An 18,094-nucleotide genomic window follows, 5' to 3' on the forward strand; every position below is an offset into this window, starting at 1 on the left:
TCTTTCCAGAAAGTTCTTCATTATTAAATAAATGAAATCTAGACTACTACACTGTGAGCATAACATGTGAAAAGCTATGCCTGGATTTGTCGGTGTAGGGGTGTAGTAACTCCGGTCCTGTCTTTCAGTCTCCCTCTGCAGCAGGCTGATTAACTGATCCCAGCTGAGCTATGCCTTTAAATATCAGAAACTCCCCAATCTCCACTGCTAGCTGTAAAATCTGAATCCACCATCCACCACATCCCCCTCTCCCTTGTTCTTTTCCTTTTCATACTCCGTTTTCCTTTGTACTGTATGTGCTTCTTACTCTCAGCACTACGCCTTCTTCATCAGGCTGTAAAGCCAAATTTCTAACCCTATCATTCCTTAACAATTGTTACCAATTCATTACCTATGTACACATATAACAAATATAACGAACAATAATGGGAATTTGTGCACTTCTTGATTATTATATCCTGGTGAAAAAAGGCTGCCCCCTGGTGCAATAAAAAAAAAGCAATAATTGTTTGCACAGTATGTATTGTCCAGAATATTTTATCCTCAACATTTACTGTAGGAATCACAGATTACATAACCATGTATAAACTGCTCAAGAAGGAACATGTAAAACTGCTTTCATAATAATTATACTTTATAGGTATTCTCCACTTTACATGTGTATGTGTATGTGTATATAAATACAACACAAAGAAATTCTATAACGGAGCACACAGGTATAGCAATGAAAAAATGAAAAGTTTATTAATACGAATGATAAAAACAGGGGAGAAAAAATAAAAGGGAAGGGAATCCCACAAGGCTTGTGCAGTGGGAATAAATAATCAGCAGCTGACAAAAATGCTGTGTGTCAATGTATATGGCAGACAAGGTAATCTATATATAATACAGTACTAATGTGGGACTAATAACTGGTATAATAATAGATTACACTATAAGTAAGTGATTAAACCAGAATTAAATTGGCATATTAATAATGCAGAGTAAGGCACAGGGGAACAGGTGCACAAAGAGTATGTGTGCAATCAATGTCCCTAAAGTGTGTATAATGCCCATAAACAAGAAAAAACCCACATAGAAAGGCATAAAGACAGCTGCAGAAATGACAGGGGAAGTGCCGGCAGATGAAATAGTCTCCAAGCAGGAGTCAGAGCAAGGAGAAAGCATAAGCTCAAGAGCTATATATCATCCCAAAAACAGGCAGGTCATGCACAGAATGCTAGGCAGTCTCACAGCTTGTCCATCAGTTTGTGAATCAATAAAAATCCATAATACATTACCAATTGTGGTATTTCCTAGGAGTGAGCTTGAAACACAAAGTCCAACTGAAGTAAGCAAAGCAGGGGTCCCCACACCCAGGCTCCCACTCCAACATGTAAACCTGCTTTAATAATAATTATACTTTATAGGTGATTCTCCACTTTACAAGTGTATATAAATACTTGTACATGCCAGTAACATATGTAGATACTATGGGGCCAATTTAGAGTTGTCCAATGACAGGGGAGTTGTAGCATAAATTTATAACATGAGCACAAATACCCAGTTTGCGACCTGTAAAATATGATTACAATTTAGAATTGGTCAAAAATAGGCCAAAAGACAGTTTGCGTTGGGGTTGTTAATATAACGACTCAGCAGGCGAAGAGAAGGCTTTTCAATTCCTAATTTATTTAAATGAACTCAACATGGACATACACATGATTGTCCGCTGCTAGAAGATACCTTACAGACCAATAAAGTGAATATATACTTTTCATGTACAATTCATGGCTTGCACTCATACCTACCAAGCACACAAGCTTTTCAAACCGAAACATTCAATTCATTTTAGGTACATAAATTAATAGAAAAAAAGATATAAGCACAGGGAGTTCTACCATTGTGTAATCTAAACCATTTTGATAGTAAACCATTTTTTAAATAGATATTTAAATAGTAAAAAGAAAACAGCAGATGATAACCTTGCTGGTAAATAAAGACCTTCCCCTATTGCATAATCATTATATTAAGCTGTCTTTTATTAGGAAAGAGCTGGAACTGCATGTCCTAAAGTTGTTTGATGGATATAGAAGAATGTGTTTATATAAAGTACGGTATGTGTTTATGAGGTCAAAGATATATGCATGCCTGTAATTTCAAAGGCAAAATATTGAGATCAGCATACATGAAAAAAAAACAGCTGCATGCTCTTGGATACAACTGATGGGATGATGTGTATATGTAAAATTCAATAGTGCGACAACAAGGAAAAAAAATCGGGTGGTAGGCACTATATATGCGAGGTATATTGGGGTGACTATTAGGGTAAGTGTCCGCAAGTCAGCTGCAGCTCCCACTGTTGACCCATATTCACTCAGTGTATCCGGTGTAGAGTATACAATAGTACTCACTGGAGTTCACCGTTCCTCGAGTCCAGGCAAAAACACAGCAGATATTCTGCGTCCCATGGCGGCGTCTCTCCGATACACGTAGACTCCAATTCAAAAAAAGATCAGAAGAACAGTCATTCCTTGAAGAGGAAGAACTCACCAGCCGAAAGTTGAATCAAAAAAACACTTTTATTTGAACTACATAAAAGAATTTTGACATCCACAGACAAAAAAGCTCCTCCTTCCACATGTTTCACGCGTCACACGTATACTCTTTGAGAAAGCGCCAGTGGTGGCGTGAAATGCGTGGAAGGAGGAGCTTTTTTTTCTGTAGATGTCAAGTCTTTTATGTAGTTCAAATAAAAGTGTTTTTTGATTAAACTTTCGGCTGGTGAGTTCTTCCTCTTCAAGGAATGGCTTTTATTCTGATCTTTTTTTTAATCAAAATATTGAGATTCATGGGTTTCTGTAGTGTGAGTGTGAGTCTCAGTCTCTCACTTTCTCTCTCTTTCTCTCTCTCTCTCTCTCTCCATATACAGTATATATATATATATATATAATAAAAAAATAAATAGATGATACCGTTCTGTGGCTAACGAAATGCTTTTATTTGTGCGAGCTTTCGAGATACACTGATCTCTTCTTCCGGCGATGTTACAATGAATGAAGCAAGCAAAAGGTATACTTAAAAACAGTGTCTCTTGGAATGTTATCTGTGCTAGTCCTTCCCCCGGTGTGGATGTGTTTTATGGCTAGAGGTGTCAAAAGGTTCCTGAAAGCAAGTGATGTAAGAGTGTGTGTGTATCTGTGTGAATGGAGAGCCCAGAGTATGTACAGTGCTTTACAAAAGGTGTGTATGGAGTGGGAGTGGATATCCACGTGACGGCGACCATCTTGCTTTATGTGACGTCATCTTAAAGGCAAATGAAGCACAGCCATTCTGATTGACTGGCTTCATTCCCTTTAAATGACGTCACCCCCCCCCCCAAAAAACATTGAAAATCACATGATTTTCACTGCCCAATCAGGACAGTGGGAACCATATGATGAAAATGTGACGTCATAGGCCTATAAAAGCCTATGTCGTCTCATTTTTGAGCCAGGCGCAGAGAAGGAAGGACCTCCTGGAGGAACACCCATCAGGACCACTGGGGACTACCATAGGTCTGGGGTTTTACCTTTTATGAAAAAGAATAAATCATGTTTTTATGGGGGGACGTGTGTTATGTATTGTTTATTAAATATAGTAATGTTTATTGTGGGGCTGTTCTCTGTATTGTTTTTCTTGTGGGTAGTGGGGGTGGGAGAAGGGGGTATTGTCCCCAAGGGAGGGTGGGTAGGCCTCATAGTATCATTTCTGTGCATCCAAAAAAATAATTATATGTACTGTATGTTACTGTATGTTAGGGGGGTATAGGTGTTGTTGGGAATACAGAGGGTGGACAGTGCATTAGATATAGTAATGTTTATTGAGGGCCTAAGATGTGGGTAGTGGGGCTGTAGTGTGTATTTTTTTTATTGTGGGTAGCGGGGTGGGTGAAGGGGGTATTAGCGCCAATGGTGGTGTTTAGGTCTTTCGGGTGGGTAGCGGGAGGGGTTAACCCCTTCATTACAGTAGCGGTATTAACCGCCAAGGTAATGAAGGGGTTAAGTCCACACACAACCCCCCGCAAGGCCTAAACCCCCACCAAGGGCCAAATACCACCTTCACCCACCCCCGCTACCCACAATAAGCCTGGCACGGGTGGGTAACCCCTTCATTGCCTTAGCGGTTAGCCGCCATGTTAATGAAGTTGGCTGTAAATGCAATTTTCCTGTATCGGATGCATGCCAGGGGGCTCTGTTGCGGGTATTAATGGGCATCAGCTCCGGAGACCCCCGGCATCAATCCGAAGCAGGGAAAAGGCCTGATTTTTCTAAGTGCCGTCCCGCTGCCCTTGCCTATACTTCTCCCCACCAACTTGCCAACTTTTTTTGCCGTGACGGATTTGCGGGAAAATCTCAATTCTAGAGTGGCAATCAGCTGCCGATTGTTTGGGTTTTCGGCAGCTTATAGGGGCTTATTGAATCGCTGAGGCATTTTTTTGTGTAAAAATGGCAAAAAAACGGCTTTTCGGCGCTTACTGCATGAGGCCCTAAATGTGAGTAGGATTACTGCTATTTATCATTGGAATTTGTTTCTATTTTTTCTCTGTTGCACTATTGTATTTTTTCTTATTAAATATATACCTACTGTACCTGGATGCGAGTGCGCTCTTGATCTTTTGCGCTCATCACCCCGGTGGACTTGGACTGAATCCACAAGCAGCACCCATTGCAGGACAGTACTTATTTATTTTCTTTGCACTTATTTATTTGATTCCTTTTTTAATATACTGTATTACAGTATTTGCGCTCTATTTCTGGTTCTCATTAGCCTTATCTTGATCTTTCTTCTAAAATTCACCAGGGAGCCATTCCCAGCTGAAACACATTTTAGACCCTTCTGAATCCTTAATTTTGTATTTATTTTTCTGAAACGTGAAGCATGTATCCAGCCGCCCCTCCTTCTCTTACCGTGCACCTCCACAACTGGAACAATCTACCGGAGACTCACAACCACCACCAGTCTAAGTTCTTTCAAAACTAAAGCTGTCTCACATTTTAATCTGGTCTGTAACTGTTTCATAAGTCTATAATATATATTATCTTAACTGTACATTCAATGTCTTGCATATAATGTATACACTGTTCACTTACTGTAACCATGTATTTGTAACCATGTATTATTTGTCATCATAACTCTATGCCCGGGGCATACTTGAAAATGAGAGGTAACTCTCAATGTATTCTTCCTGGTAAAACATTTTATAAATAAATAAATACATGTATTTTTATAAAGAGCAATATTTTTTGCAAAGTAATGTTAAAAATCCCCATGTTGGTCTTTTTATGCAATACTGTACTTCCCACACCCAAATGTGCTGAGGACATGTTTACATAAAGACATCCTTTCAATGGACACAGATTTATAACTTTTCAGTTCTACACCACAAACCATAATTGCTTGCGGGGGAATAAGTAGTATTCATATTTACCATCACTGACTCGAAATTTTTAACATGTCTTTTGGAGGTGACTCAGATTTGAGACTATAAAAGAAAGCTCATTTGTACCAATGAAACCTCAGAAGCTTCAGAGCTTAAAGAATCAAACATGACACCTGCAACTTTGTCAGCAGTCGTGTTCGTTTTAAGCCTGACTTGTGGATTTCCCGCCCCTGTGCCACATGAGAAAGACTCTGACTTAACAGAGAATGAAATACGTTTTGCAGAGGTATTTCATACACATGTGTGTGTGTGTGTGTGTATTAATTTTTGTTTGAAATGTATATAGACCATAAGACTGACAATCACTTTTTACTTATTTCCTAGAAATACCTAAACATTCTGTACAGTTCTCCATCTAATCCTGCTGGTGTTTTGCTGAAGAAAAGTAGTAAAACTATTGGAACCAAACTTAAGGAAATGCAATCCTTCTTTGGTCTGGAGATAACTGGAAAACTGGATGAAGATACCATGGACATGATGAAACAACCGAGATGTGGGGTCCCCGATGTTGGGGAATACAACTTCTTTCCGAGAAAACTGAAATGGTCCAGATATAATCTGACATACAGGTAACCTGCTGTGCAGAGCATCTTCTATTCATTTGTACAATCACCCTGATTTGTTGCATCTCTCTTTATCTCTCTTGGTATGGTGACCTCTTCCCCCATCCTATTAATCAGCATTGCCTTTCTGTTCTGTTGCTTGGTAAATATAATTTGTAGACCAGTACTGCTTCCCCTAACAAAGCGAGCATTGCATCTCCAAGCTTGTCTTTAAAATATATCCTGCTAGTCCAAATATCACACATACATATTAAACAGGGGGTGCTCAACTCCAGTCCTCAAGCCCTCCCAACAGGGAGGGGGCTTGGGTACTGGCATTGAACACCCCCATATTAAACTATAAGTACTATTAAACTATAAGTACAAAGTACACCATTTTAGCATCTTTATTATTCTGTTTGCATTCAGCATCACAAAACAATACCTCGACCCTGAAACTAAAGAATTAATCTAAGATTTTGATCAGATAGACACAGAAATGAGGAAGTGACACACGCTTGAAATGTTATATTTATCTAGTGTTCATAAGTTTAAGTACAAATTGAAAAACTGACAGAATGTAATAGTGTTTATAATTTATTTTGCTGTATTATGAAAATGTTTTGAAAGATGTATATATTAAGTAAATTCTCTGTGTAAATATTTGTTTTGACTGCTAAATGCTGTGATCTGAGTCAAACAAAGTCATCTTTTCTTCATGACTATTTATATATTTTGGTACAGACGGATAAAAAGCTAAAATTAGTCCATACAACTTGTTTGCTGTTTCATTCCATTCATCATTTATACATGTAGCTCACAGTTTCCACCTTTGCTCTTCATCACTGACTTATCAAAGGAATAGATTCTCAGAAGGGTCCTAAATCAGGGCAAATAACCTTATGTTACCTAATGATGTAACAGACGTTATTTTTCCTTCAGTCAGCGAGGATCCTCAAAGCTAATCATATGCATAAATAATGTCCATTAGCAAAACCCCCCTCAGTACGTTACCTGTGTTTTCTCATACAATGCACATGCGTATTGATCCAACTTTAAGGCGCGTAATTAAATTGGTGTTATTAACTGAGATTTTCATGTGTTACCAAAAGCTAATACAAATCTTGTTATAATATTAGAAATGTATCATTTTTACACTAATTCACTTTTTCACTTAATACTTAATTAGACTCTAAAAATACAGTATAAAGTATGAGTGTGCCAGAACTTAATTTATTTTAATTGGGAATTAATAAAAAATAAATATTAATTCATATTTTTGAGGTATGCATGGATATACATTATTGTACACCCATACTTTATATCGTAATTATTTAATTATATACCCTATTAGTTCACACAAACATATCTCTTTAATCACTAAAAAAACATATTATAGTTTACGATGTGTTTCAGGCATTTATATGATCCATAATATATATCTTTGGATGACATGTAACTTTTTGTAATGAAAGGGTTAAGTCCTATACGCATTACATTGCTTTAAGGCTCTTTCAATAAATAACTCAATAATAGTCAGGGTCTGGATGTGAGTAACGGCAGCTTTTGGAAGGTGCTAAATATGGTGGTGTTATTATCATGCGCTAACATGAACGGAGGTCTGAGGATCTCCATTGTTGGGGAAACTGCTCATTACCATATGATTTGCATATGAGTAAACCTAAGGTCCGTTAAAATGTAAGGATCCATTATTTTTATGGAAAATGCCGGGACATCATTAAGCTAAGCACCTTTGCGAATATACGTTAAGATATGGGTACGTTAAATTGAGACAACGTAACGATAAAAAATTAGCGATCTTCTAAGGATTTACCCCTCAGCGAGCATATTAATTAAGGTTCCGGGTTATTTTTTTTAGTAATAAAATATATAGTCTAAAAAAAATCAGTGAGTGGGGAAAAAATGAAGGTGAAAATAGACGTCCTCTTGTACAGTATAATTAAGAAAACTTAAAAGAAATTAAAAAAATAAACATGCAGGGGAAGCGCTCTATTAATAGGAGTCACAACTCCCATATTTAATACAATCAACATGGACATAACAAGGACATGCTGTTACTGCCAGTGTGAACCCACAAAGCATTGTCAGGCCCTTATATAGCATGAAAATATGTAAATCCTCTGTTATCCTTTTTTAGCTTTGTATCCTAGTACAATCATGACACTGATTTAGGCTGTTAGTAGTGCGGCTTATGCCCTGCATGATAACATTTCCCATTTAGTCTAAACTACCATTTGTTATACAATCTTTTTGACAGAATCGAGAATTACACACCAGATCTGCCACCAGCAGATGTGGACAAAGCTATCAAAAAAGCATTTAAAGTATGGAGTGATGTGACACCATTAAACTTTACCAGACTTCGCACAGGCGTAGCTGACATCATGATTTCGTTTGGGAAAAAAGGTATCAAATATTCTGCTTTTAAAGGCTCAGGCTCTCCTAGGACCATAGTTTTTTAACAATCATTTTTGAAAGATACTTTGTTTACAGTACATGGTTTGATTATACTTGGGGTTTGATTATACTAGGAGTTTGATTATACTAGGGGTTTGATCTCCTATGGCTTCTCCCTTTTTTGTGATATTCCTGTGTGCTCATCAAGAATTTTCACAAGGCAAGTCCCCTTTCTCACCTTAACTTTGCCCAGGAGGGATAGGGGTAGAGGAAACCTTTGACTAACAAATATCTCAGAAGAAAAGGAAATTGTGCTTAACTTCCAAAGAAAGAAAAACAGCCCAACCTGCATTAAACATAGTTCTATTTTTTAAGGAAGCCAATTTAGTTGTTAAAATGTACTCAATAATTATATATAGCTATTCAACTGAATTGTTTAAAACTTAAAACTAAACAAAATATTACAACACATTAGGTTTGCTGTAAATTGTAATACCTTTTAATAGATCCACATGAAATGTAATTAGATAGTCTACAAAGAAGGGTCGGTAGCCATGTTGGTCCTTTCTTCCATGTACTGTACAGTAGTAACAAAGGAGGAAGAGGGAGTGGGTGGTATGATACCTTTATTTGGACCAACAAGTAGTTGATATGTTACAAGCTTTCAAACCTCTCAAGGTCCATAATTAAGGACCCTGAGAGGTTTGAAAGCTTGTAACATATCAACAACTTGTTGGTCCAATTAAAGGTATCATAAGTCCTTCACCCTCCTTTGTTACTACATACTGTAGATAGTCTACACTATCTTAAGGAAGAGATTTGTGAGATCTAGAAAGCTAAGGTACAATATATTCATGAGAACGACATTCACAACAACTATACACAATATGGGTCCATATGTTATTGTCAACCTTATATCAACTATCTGACTAATAAATTATACTTTACAATCAGTACAGTATCAGTCTTCTATCCTCTTAGTCTTAAAAATATAGATTAATAGCAGCAGTTTATAACCATCTCATATTAAAATGACATTTTGCCAATTCCCATTTTATTTCTTTTTAGAGCATGGTGACTACTATCCATTCGATGGCCCAAATGGTTTGTTGGCTCATGCCTTCCCGCCAGGGGAAAAACTTGGAGGAGACACCCATTTTGATGATGATGAATTTTTCACAAATGATTACAAAGGTAATGTATGATCTGCAGTAGCAAGAATGACACGCAAAGATAGGAACTATAATTAGCAATTAAAAAACAACAACAATATTTCACTTATTTTGAGTGGAGAGTTTTGCACGCGTGAAATAGTGCAGAGGAAAGCATACAATAGTAGAGTACATTAGTATAATACAGGATTATATTTAACCTGTTCCATGGTTTAATGTACATATGAAAGTATAGTATTACAGGGAACATGACTACAAAATAGAAATTGGTGCCCAAGGGGTAAAAAAAAAAAAAAAGATTGCTTCTAAAAAAAAAAATGGCACCGGGTTAACCGTGGTTGCTAGTACTGCTCAGGGATAGCCTGATTCCCCTCAGGTCAAACATATGATAATATGTTGACCGAGCCACGGATTGAGCCATTTGTGCTGAAGCAGGGATATCCTTAAAACCTGACCTGTTGGTGTCCCTTGAGGACTGGAGTTGGCTACTCCTGTGATAATAGGTAATAAATACGGCAGTACTCCTTGATATGTAAAATAACAAGCAAATGTATTACACACATAGTAAATCCAACATTTAATATGACAATGTGACCATAATGTATGTTATTTACATATGAGTGTAAACAAAGATAGATGGCGGGATGTGTTGCACATTATGGAGGGGTCATTCTTCTGCTTTACAATGTTTTGTTAAACAGTCCTAAGTCCCCGGTGCATGAGTCTCAGTTATAAGCTAAGTAACTACCTTGCAATGCAAACATGTAATATTAGTAATTGGGTGATGGATTGAAGGTAGTAATACAAACTCCAGAGCTAACGTTAGCTTTAGCCTTGTATTGTATTGTATTGTATTGTATGTCTTTATTTATATAGCGCCATTAATGTACATTGCGCTTCACAGTAGTAATACATGTGGTAATCAATAAATAACAGATAATATAAATAACAGATCATGGGAATAAGTGCTTTAGACATAAACGTAACATTAAGGAAGAGGAGTCCCTGCCCCGAGGAGCTTACAGTCTAATTGGTAGGTCGGGAGAACATAGAGAGACAATAGGAGGGAGTTCTGGTAAGTGCGTCTGCAGGGGGCCAAGCTTTATGTATCATTTGTTCAGAACATTCACAGTGCTATTCATATGCCTTCACACACAAAGGGGAATTCTAAAGGATTGTAACGTTGTTTCTCTACCATTCTCTAAAATAGCTGCAGAAAGGAATGAGATCTAACAGGCTGAAATAAACTTGCTTTCTTGTAGGATACAATCTCTTCATCGTTGCTGCTCACGAATTTGGCCACTCGCTAGGATTGGATCATTCCAGGGATCCGGGATCTCTGATGTACCCTGTTTACACATATACTCAAACAAGTCACTTTTTGCTTCCTGATGATGATGTGCAAGGCATACAGGCTCTGTATGGTAGGCTCAGCATTTCACAGATTTTTTTACTATTTTCTTTTAATCTGTTTAAAGAATATTGACCCATGGATCCTGATGATCATTGGTGCAGGAGATAATCTGTGTTCCAATTAGTAATCTGTTATGGCATTTTTGTTTTCTTACCAATTTTAGGTTCCGGTGATAGAGACCCAAATCCAAAGCATCCTAAAACTCCTGAAAAATGTGATCCTGATCTAACAATTGACGCGGTAACAGAACTCAGAGGGGAGAAGATGATCTTCAAAGATAGGTACGTGGTTTGCAAACTGTGATTTGACAACATGTTTGACAAACTGTAAACTGTATTCATATCGTTTATTAAATATGAATTGATTTGGCTTTTCTTAAACTTAATTTGTTTGGTTTTTATCTTTTTACAAAAATGATGGAAAAAAATGTAAAATAAGCATGAGAAATCATGAAAAGCACGAAAAAATTACTACAATAATTATAGTAAATGAAAATACCACTTGTGGTGTATTTGTCTTTCCCCATTATCACTTAGCATACAATGCCTCCACTGTAGCCAGGGATTCTGGGTAATGACAAGCAAATGAGCACAGTTTGTCACTGTTTATTCCTCATCCATTTTAACATGGACCCCTATTAACATGTGACTGCCATATTACACAGCCTTTCAGCACAGCCTGGATTAAAGAAGTGCATAACGAGTAAACGTGCTCACAGACATCTGTTTCGACCTTTTGGGTCTCATCAGTGCAAGGAGGGTTATACTCGCCTTGCAATGTGGTGCTGGTATGTGGTATTGCATGACATTAAAAAAGTTATGTTGGGTATCAAAAGTGACAAAAACTCTCCAAACAGTGTACACTAAATAAAAATACCACGTGTGGTTCATTTGCATGCCTTAGGCAGGTCTGCAAGTAATTCTAAAATCCTGACAACAATTAAAAAACATAAGTATAACTGAAAAAAAAATATTCAAAAAGGCATGGCGAGAAACAACCCAAGTTTTCATCTCCAGTGGCGCCATTCAATAATCAGGTTGGCGCCATTCAATAATGAGGTTGGCGCCATTCAATAATCAGGTTGCGCCATTCAATAATCAGGTTGGCGCCATTCAATAATCAGGTTGGCGTTCTCCTTTTTAGTATGTATCTACAAGTTTAAACTTGAAAAATGGCACAAACTCCCAGGTTCACCTTCCTCACGGACCCTGCAAGTGCCCAGGCTCAGAGGATATTTCCAGCCATGGATGTTAGCTACACATAGATCATATGAATAAGTATTGAGTGTTTGCACATGCTATCACATGATTTGTGTAAGATTTTAAAAGGATTGTTTGGTCTATTTATTATTATTAGATTCTTCTGGCGCCAGCATCCACAGATGACAGAAGCAGAACTAGTATTGATTAAGTCCTTTTGGCCTGAACTTCCCAATAAGATTGATGCAGCTTATGAATATTCAAATAAGGATCTGATATATATATTTAAAGGTTAGTTTCTTACTCATCCACATGTTGTGCAGACTCGGCTAGTTGAGTTACACCTGGCTTATGCTCAGTTAGCATGTCATCTTGTTTAAAGAATTCTATTATGGATGATTTGGCGAGTGAGCACAACATCTGTACATAGGGAGAATATATTGATATATCCATCTTTTGAACCTATTGCTAAAGGGCTCAACAACTGGTGCCCTGTGGGCCAAATTCTGCCCACAAAAGGTCTTGATGTGGTCCTTAGACTGTCTGGACCTACTAACTTCATACTAGCTGCTTATGCAGCTAAGTGCAGTTTTTCACACTACACACTATGTAAGTTAAATTCATGTCAGTATAAATGGTGTAGATGTTATAAGGCTGGCAAAATTTTTAAATATAGTCATTTTAAAATCTTAAAATGTATCTAAAATTACTTTGCAATTAGGTTGTGGCCCTTCTACTTCTCAATGTTTTCTGATCTGGTCTCTATGGAGAACTAGTTGAAGGGATTTGTTATAGCTTGCCAATGTTTTAACAATAATACAGTATGTTGTCTTACATAATGCTGTAGTGTTCACTTGCAGACAGGGGGTCACAGCTACACAATTCCTTCCTGCTGATATTATTACAGTTTTTTTTTTACCAACCTATTGAACACTCAATATATTGTAGATGAAGCAATAATAGCTTTGGGGTAATATACTGTAACACCAACATACCACAAAAACTAATACAATATAGAGGAACAACAATACATAATGAAACGTATATATAATTAAGAAGAATTCATATAAGCATACCTACAATAAATAGGTAAATTACTAATCAGAGGAGGAAAGAATCCTGTGAGTTAGGCACTTAAAAGAGGAAATTGGTGAAGACGACTTGTAGGATTAGGCGTAGAGCTAGTAAACATGCTCTTGAACAAAGTTCAGTCATTAAGGAGACAGAAAGTCTTTTTATTTTAATTAAATGTATTTACTTTTTTCTAGGGAGGAAGTTCTGGGCTCTGAATGGATATGAAATATTAGATGATTATCCCAAAAAAATTAATGACCTTGGGTTTCCAAAATCCATAAGGTCAATTGACGCAGCCGTTCATAATAATGCAAATGGCAAAACTCTCTTCTTCACCGAGGACAAGTATTGGAGGTATGAACAAATATTTTTTTTTCTAACTGTGCAATTAGTTGCTCACCACACAACAATCTATATAAACATATTTGAACGTTTGTAGACAGATTTATGTTCTGGTGTTAAATTTGTCGCTTTATGGCTGCATTTGTCTCCCTCTCTCTCTCTCTCTGATTGCCTCTGTCTCTCTGCCAGTCTGTGTAAGGCTGGCTTACAGTGCCGGTGACGGCGACAGCGACACGACATTGCGTCAAAACAAATGCATTGCCGTCGTCGCGTGCGCTTACAGTAAGCACAACGCGGTGGCGTGACGGAGTGACGGCTTGGTTGCGATCGCTGGAAGTCATCTCAATTAGATTTTTCCAGCAACCGCAACCTAATGTCACCATCGCCGTCGCATCGCCTGCGCTATAAGCGTAGCCTAACTCTCTCTGACTGCCGTCTGACTCCCACTTTTCCTTCCCCTGGTTTTAAAGGGCAGAAATGCCTTCACAATGCATGTTCTTTAGGGTTTCCTGAGCTAATCGAAAGCCACGCAACGTCGGGGGGATCTCTAATTTGCACCTCTGAACTCGCCTATCTTTATGTATTACTACACATATTTAATATTATATTGTAATGTTTTATTGTATCACAGCTGTGTCTACAGGGAAAATTATATCCTGTTTTATTAATTGCTTACATCATAGTTATGTGTGGCTAGATATTTGAAATACATTGGCATAAATGTCAATTTACCACTCATTTTGTATTGTTATTTAAGTTTCGATGAAGAAAATAAGAGTATGGAGAAAGGCTACCCAAGACTGATAGCAGAGGACTTCCTAGGAATTGGAGAGAAAGTAGATGCCGCGTATCAAAGAAATGGTAAGAATTACTGAGTTAACAAACATACTGTACATGTGTGTATGTGTGTGTGTGTGTGGGGGGGGTGTGTGGGGCGGGGGGGGGGTGTTCATTCTATTTAGTATACTATACATACACATTGGGGCCTATGCAGAGAGCAGCGCTATTTCGAAATTCGCCATTTTTTGGAGAAAATCGCGCAGAAAGCAGCAGAAAATGGCGAGTTCCGAAAAACGCGCCAATTTTTCTTTTCTATTTGTAAAACTCGCCTCGCGGCTGGCGAGAACCTCAATCTCGCCAGTTTTAAAAATATCCTAATGCAGAGAGGCGCGAACGGCATCTAGCGGCTGTTCGCGCCAATAAAATGGCGCGATTGTCTCCGTTTTGCCTCGCCAGAAAAAACTGCCGCTCGCGGCCATTGCAAAGGGAAAAAAAAAGGCGCGAATTTGTTTTAACACATTTCTGAAGCGCGCATCTCGCCAATTTAAACTCGCCACACGCATCCATGTTAAACATAGCAGAATTCGCACTTTTCTGCATATGGAGATTAAAACTCTCCAAAACAGCTACTTTTTAATAAATTCGCCAATTTTAAAATTCGCTGCTCTCTGCATAGGCCCCATTATCTTATTCACTGACAGAGAATTAAAAGAATTAGCAGGACACTGAAATTGTAGAAGTCGGTTAAATGGTTTGTTAACAATGTATTGACTTTCATTCATATTAAGAGAAACTAATGCATTGTTAAATTTGTGCTACCCTGTTTCTCATTATATTGAAAAGGGACCTACGGTATGGGACTAAAATGTTTTTCTTCTTGGATAAAAAGCTGTATACTGCAGAGTAGAGGCCTTCAATTAAAATGAGTAAAATGTATAAAATAATATATAGTATATATGCACTGAAGAGTAACACAAAGCAGGGATGGATGAATGAGTAAATACAATATACTGTAATGAATAAAGATATGTTAACCTGGAAAAGGTTGCCCCAACTTTGTATAACACATTTGCAGACTTCTGAAACAAATCTTAAAAATATTGAATATAGCATATGTGCAGATATTATTACTATATGTAAATTAGCTCCTAAAAAAGGTTAATTAAGTAAACCAAGGTATCTTTTTTCAGTCATGACTTTCTACGTTTCTGTGTGTCTGATACAATTGCCTAAAACATTATATGATCATGTCTCTTCTAATATATAAATACGAATTTCCATTCATGCAACATGAAACATCATTAAAGCAGCCCAAGATATTGCTTATCCCCAGAAACCGGATATGAACATGTTTGTTGTGTTATGTTTGTGTGTGTGATATATAATATTGTACTTAGAAAAATCAGTGCTTGCAACTCTTATTGTATATATTTTTCTATAGGGTATATCTACTTCTTCAATGGACCATTGCAATTTGAATACAGCATCTGGAGTAAACGAATAACCCGTGTTTTGAGAACCAATTCCATTTTGTGGTGTTAATCTTTTAAATATATGTTGTCCTGTATGCCAGACTGTTGAACAGTTTTCTGTGCCACTACTACTGCATAAAGGAATCCTGTAATACCATTTTGCTCTGTGTATATGGAATAGCGCAGGTTAGCTACCAAGAAGTACAGTACAATATTGTATATTTGGTATACTAGTTCAATTTAAAAAAATGGATGTAAATACACATACATACACTACAGTAAATCAGTCCCTCCAAATATAGAGTAACATGTTGAACATCAAGTTTACAAAATAAAAATCGCCGTAGAAGAGGTGGAAAAAAACCCCCCTCATACAACAGAGCATAAGAGTTAATTTTATGACAATCAACAAATACCACTACTTTACTAAAACCACTTAATACAATCATAGTTAATGAACATATTTTTAAAAATTCTCTTTCCCCATAAAGTGTAGCGGTTTTGGTAATCACAGTGAAAACCCATAGCATCCAAGGTGACATTCTAGTTAACCCTGCCACCTTAAAAATGCATGGAGAAACAGGATACCTCAACCCTACTGTATGTTCTTAGACCTCATTAATAAGCAATCAAACTTATGTGTAGAAATATTTAACTGAAAGATCAGATTTTCCACATATTAATAGGAAATGCATCTTAACAATGGAGAATGTCGGACACCACTACATAAGCAGTGCCCCTACCAGTACGGCTTTGTTTGGGCCGTATCTCATGACTACTATATACAATGGAGATGTGAACATTCACGTTTATCCATTAAGGTACTTAAGTTACAGTACCCAGATTACTTAGAATGGGCTGTTATGTGCTTCCCTGTGACACCTATAATTCTATACTTCAGCACTTTATGAGGAATATTGAGCCCCCACCCCAAAAGAGAAATTTGTTAAGTGGTTTTAATCATGGGCCAATCTTGGTTGACGTTACGATTAGATTGTGCCCTATTGTACTAGGGTGTTTCCCATCTCTTCTGCAGAGTTTATTGTCTAGTGTTATATTTCATTAACCCTTTGTGCACCATTGTTTTGGTTTACTATATATAATATATTTTTTTATATATTTATTATACTTCAGCATGCTATTACTGTTATCCAATGCAAGATCAGGCCTTTATTGAGAACTATTTTTCTTGGTAAGATGCCTTTTATTGACACATCTGTAATTACACTGAGGTATCCATGCCTCTTGAGACCACTGACAGAAACTGGTAGTGGCTGGGTGCATTCTTATTAAGTGCTATATGCAGTGAATGGGCATTTTAAAAACAAATCATCTTAGTCTATAAAATTATTTTGTAATTAAATAAAATAAATTGTTACACCACTTTGCAATCTGTCAATATCTCTGTGGCATGGAGATTAGGTCCCTTTCTTATAAACCAATATGCACTTCTTTGTCATAATGTCAATATAAATTGTATTAACTGTTTAATATGACATTTATTTAATGTGTCACTTTAATTAATTGCATGGTTTCTGTCAATATATTCAGTGTGTGTGTGTGTGTTTATATTTTCTTCATTCAAAAATAAAGATATGAAGACTGCAACAGAGTGTAATGTTTAAGCAAAAATCAACATCAAGTTCTATAAATGTATTTCATTTACAAATCTGCCAGACAAAACCTTATTAAAACTTCTCTGGGTAGAGTCTCCAGCTAAGTTCGGGAGGATGAGATGACATTGAAATAAATATCCCTAAGTATCTGCTAGCTACCACTGAGCCACTGATGGAGTCACCTCGCTGTAGCAGGGATATCATGAAAACCTGACCTGTTGGTTGCACTTGAGGACTGGAGTTGCCCACCCCTGATGTTCAGTATCACGGCCATTTTGGAGCCAAACCGGGCATTTTAATCCTGTAGCTATGTTAAGTATCAAGTCATTTTGTTCTGATTTTGTTTTGTCTGCCCTAGCTTGCACCTCGGGAGGTTCAGTAGGAAGAGTTTGGGAGAAATTAGATGGTGCATAATATAATAAGATATACGACATTCTGCGTCTCTCTGCGCCATTCCTTTTGCTTTTTATTTGCCCAACAAAAATCCTCCATATCTGAAGTGGCGTAAGTGAAACTATTCTTACATATGCCGTAGCTCTGCTTCAAAAAAATAGAGCAGTGCGTCTCAACACACTTTTCTCTAGATTGATACATTGACCACTGA

General features: G+C 37.2%; 1 protein-coding gene across 1 annotated transcript; it reads left to right on the forward strand.

Annotated features, from left to right (window-relative positions):
* Positions 1-5,553: 5,553 nt before the first annotated feature.
* Positions 5,554-17,434, forward strand: LOC142490297 (collagenase 3-like). The gene is made up of 10 exons (XM_075592404.1): positions 5,554-5,687; positions 5,786-6,030; positions 8,282-8,430; positions 9,490-9,615; positions 10,856-11,017; positions 11,171-11,288; positions 12,364-12,497; positions 13,475-13,634; positions 14,380-14,483; positions 15,844-17,434. Exons 1-10 carry the CDS (start codon positions 5,568-5,570, stop codon positions 15,942-15,944), a joined length of 1,419 nt encoding a protein of 472 aa, XP_075448519.1. The 5' UTR covers positions 5,554-5,567; the 3' UTR covers positions 15,945-17,434.
* Positions 17,435-18,094: the final 660 nt, after the last annotated feature.

This window comes from Ascaphus truei, chromosome 3 (genome assembly GCF_040206685.1).
Source record: "Ascaphus truei isolate aAscTru1 chromosome 3, aAscTru1.hap1, whole genome shotgun sequence".
Classification (NCBI taxonomy): Eukaryota; Metazoa; Chordata; class Amphibia; order Anura; family Ascaphidae; genus Ascaphus; species Ascaphus truei.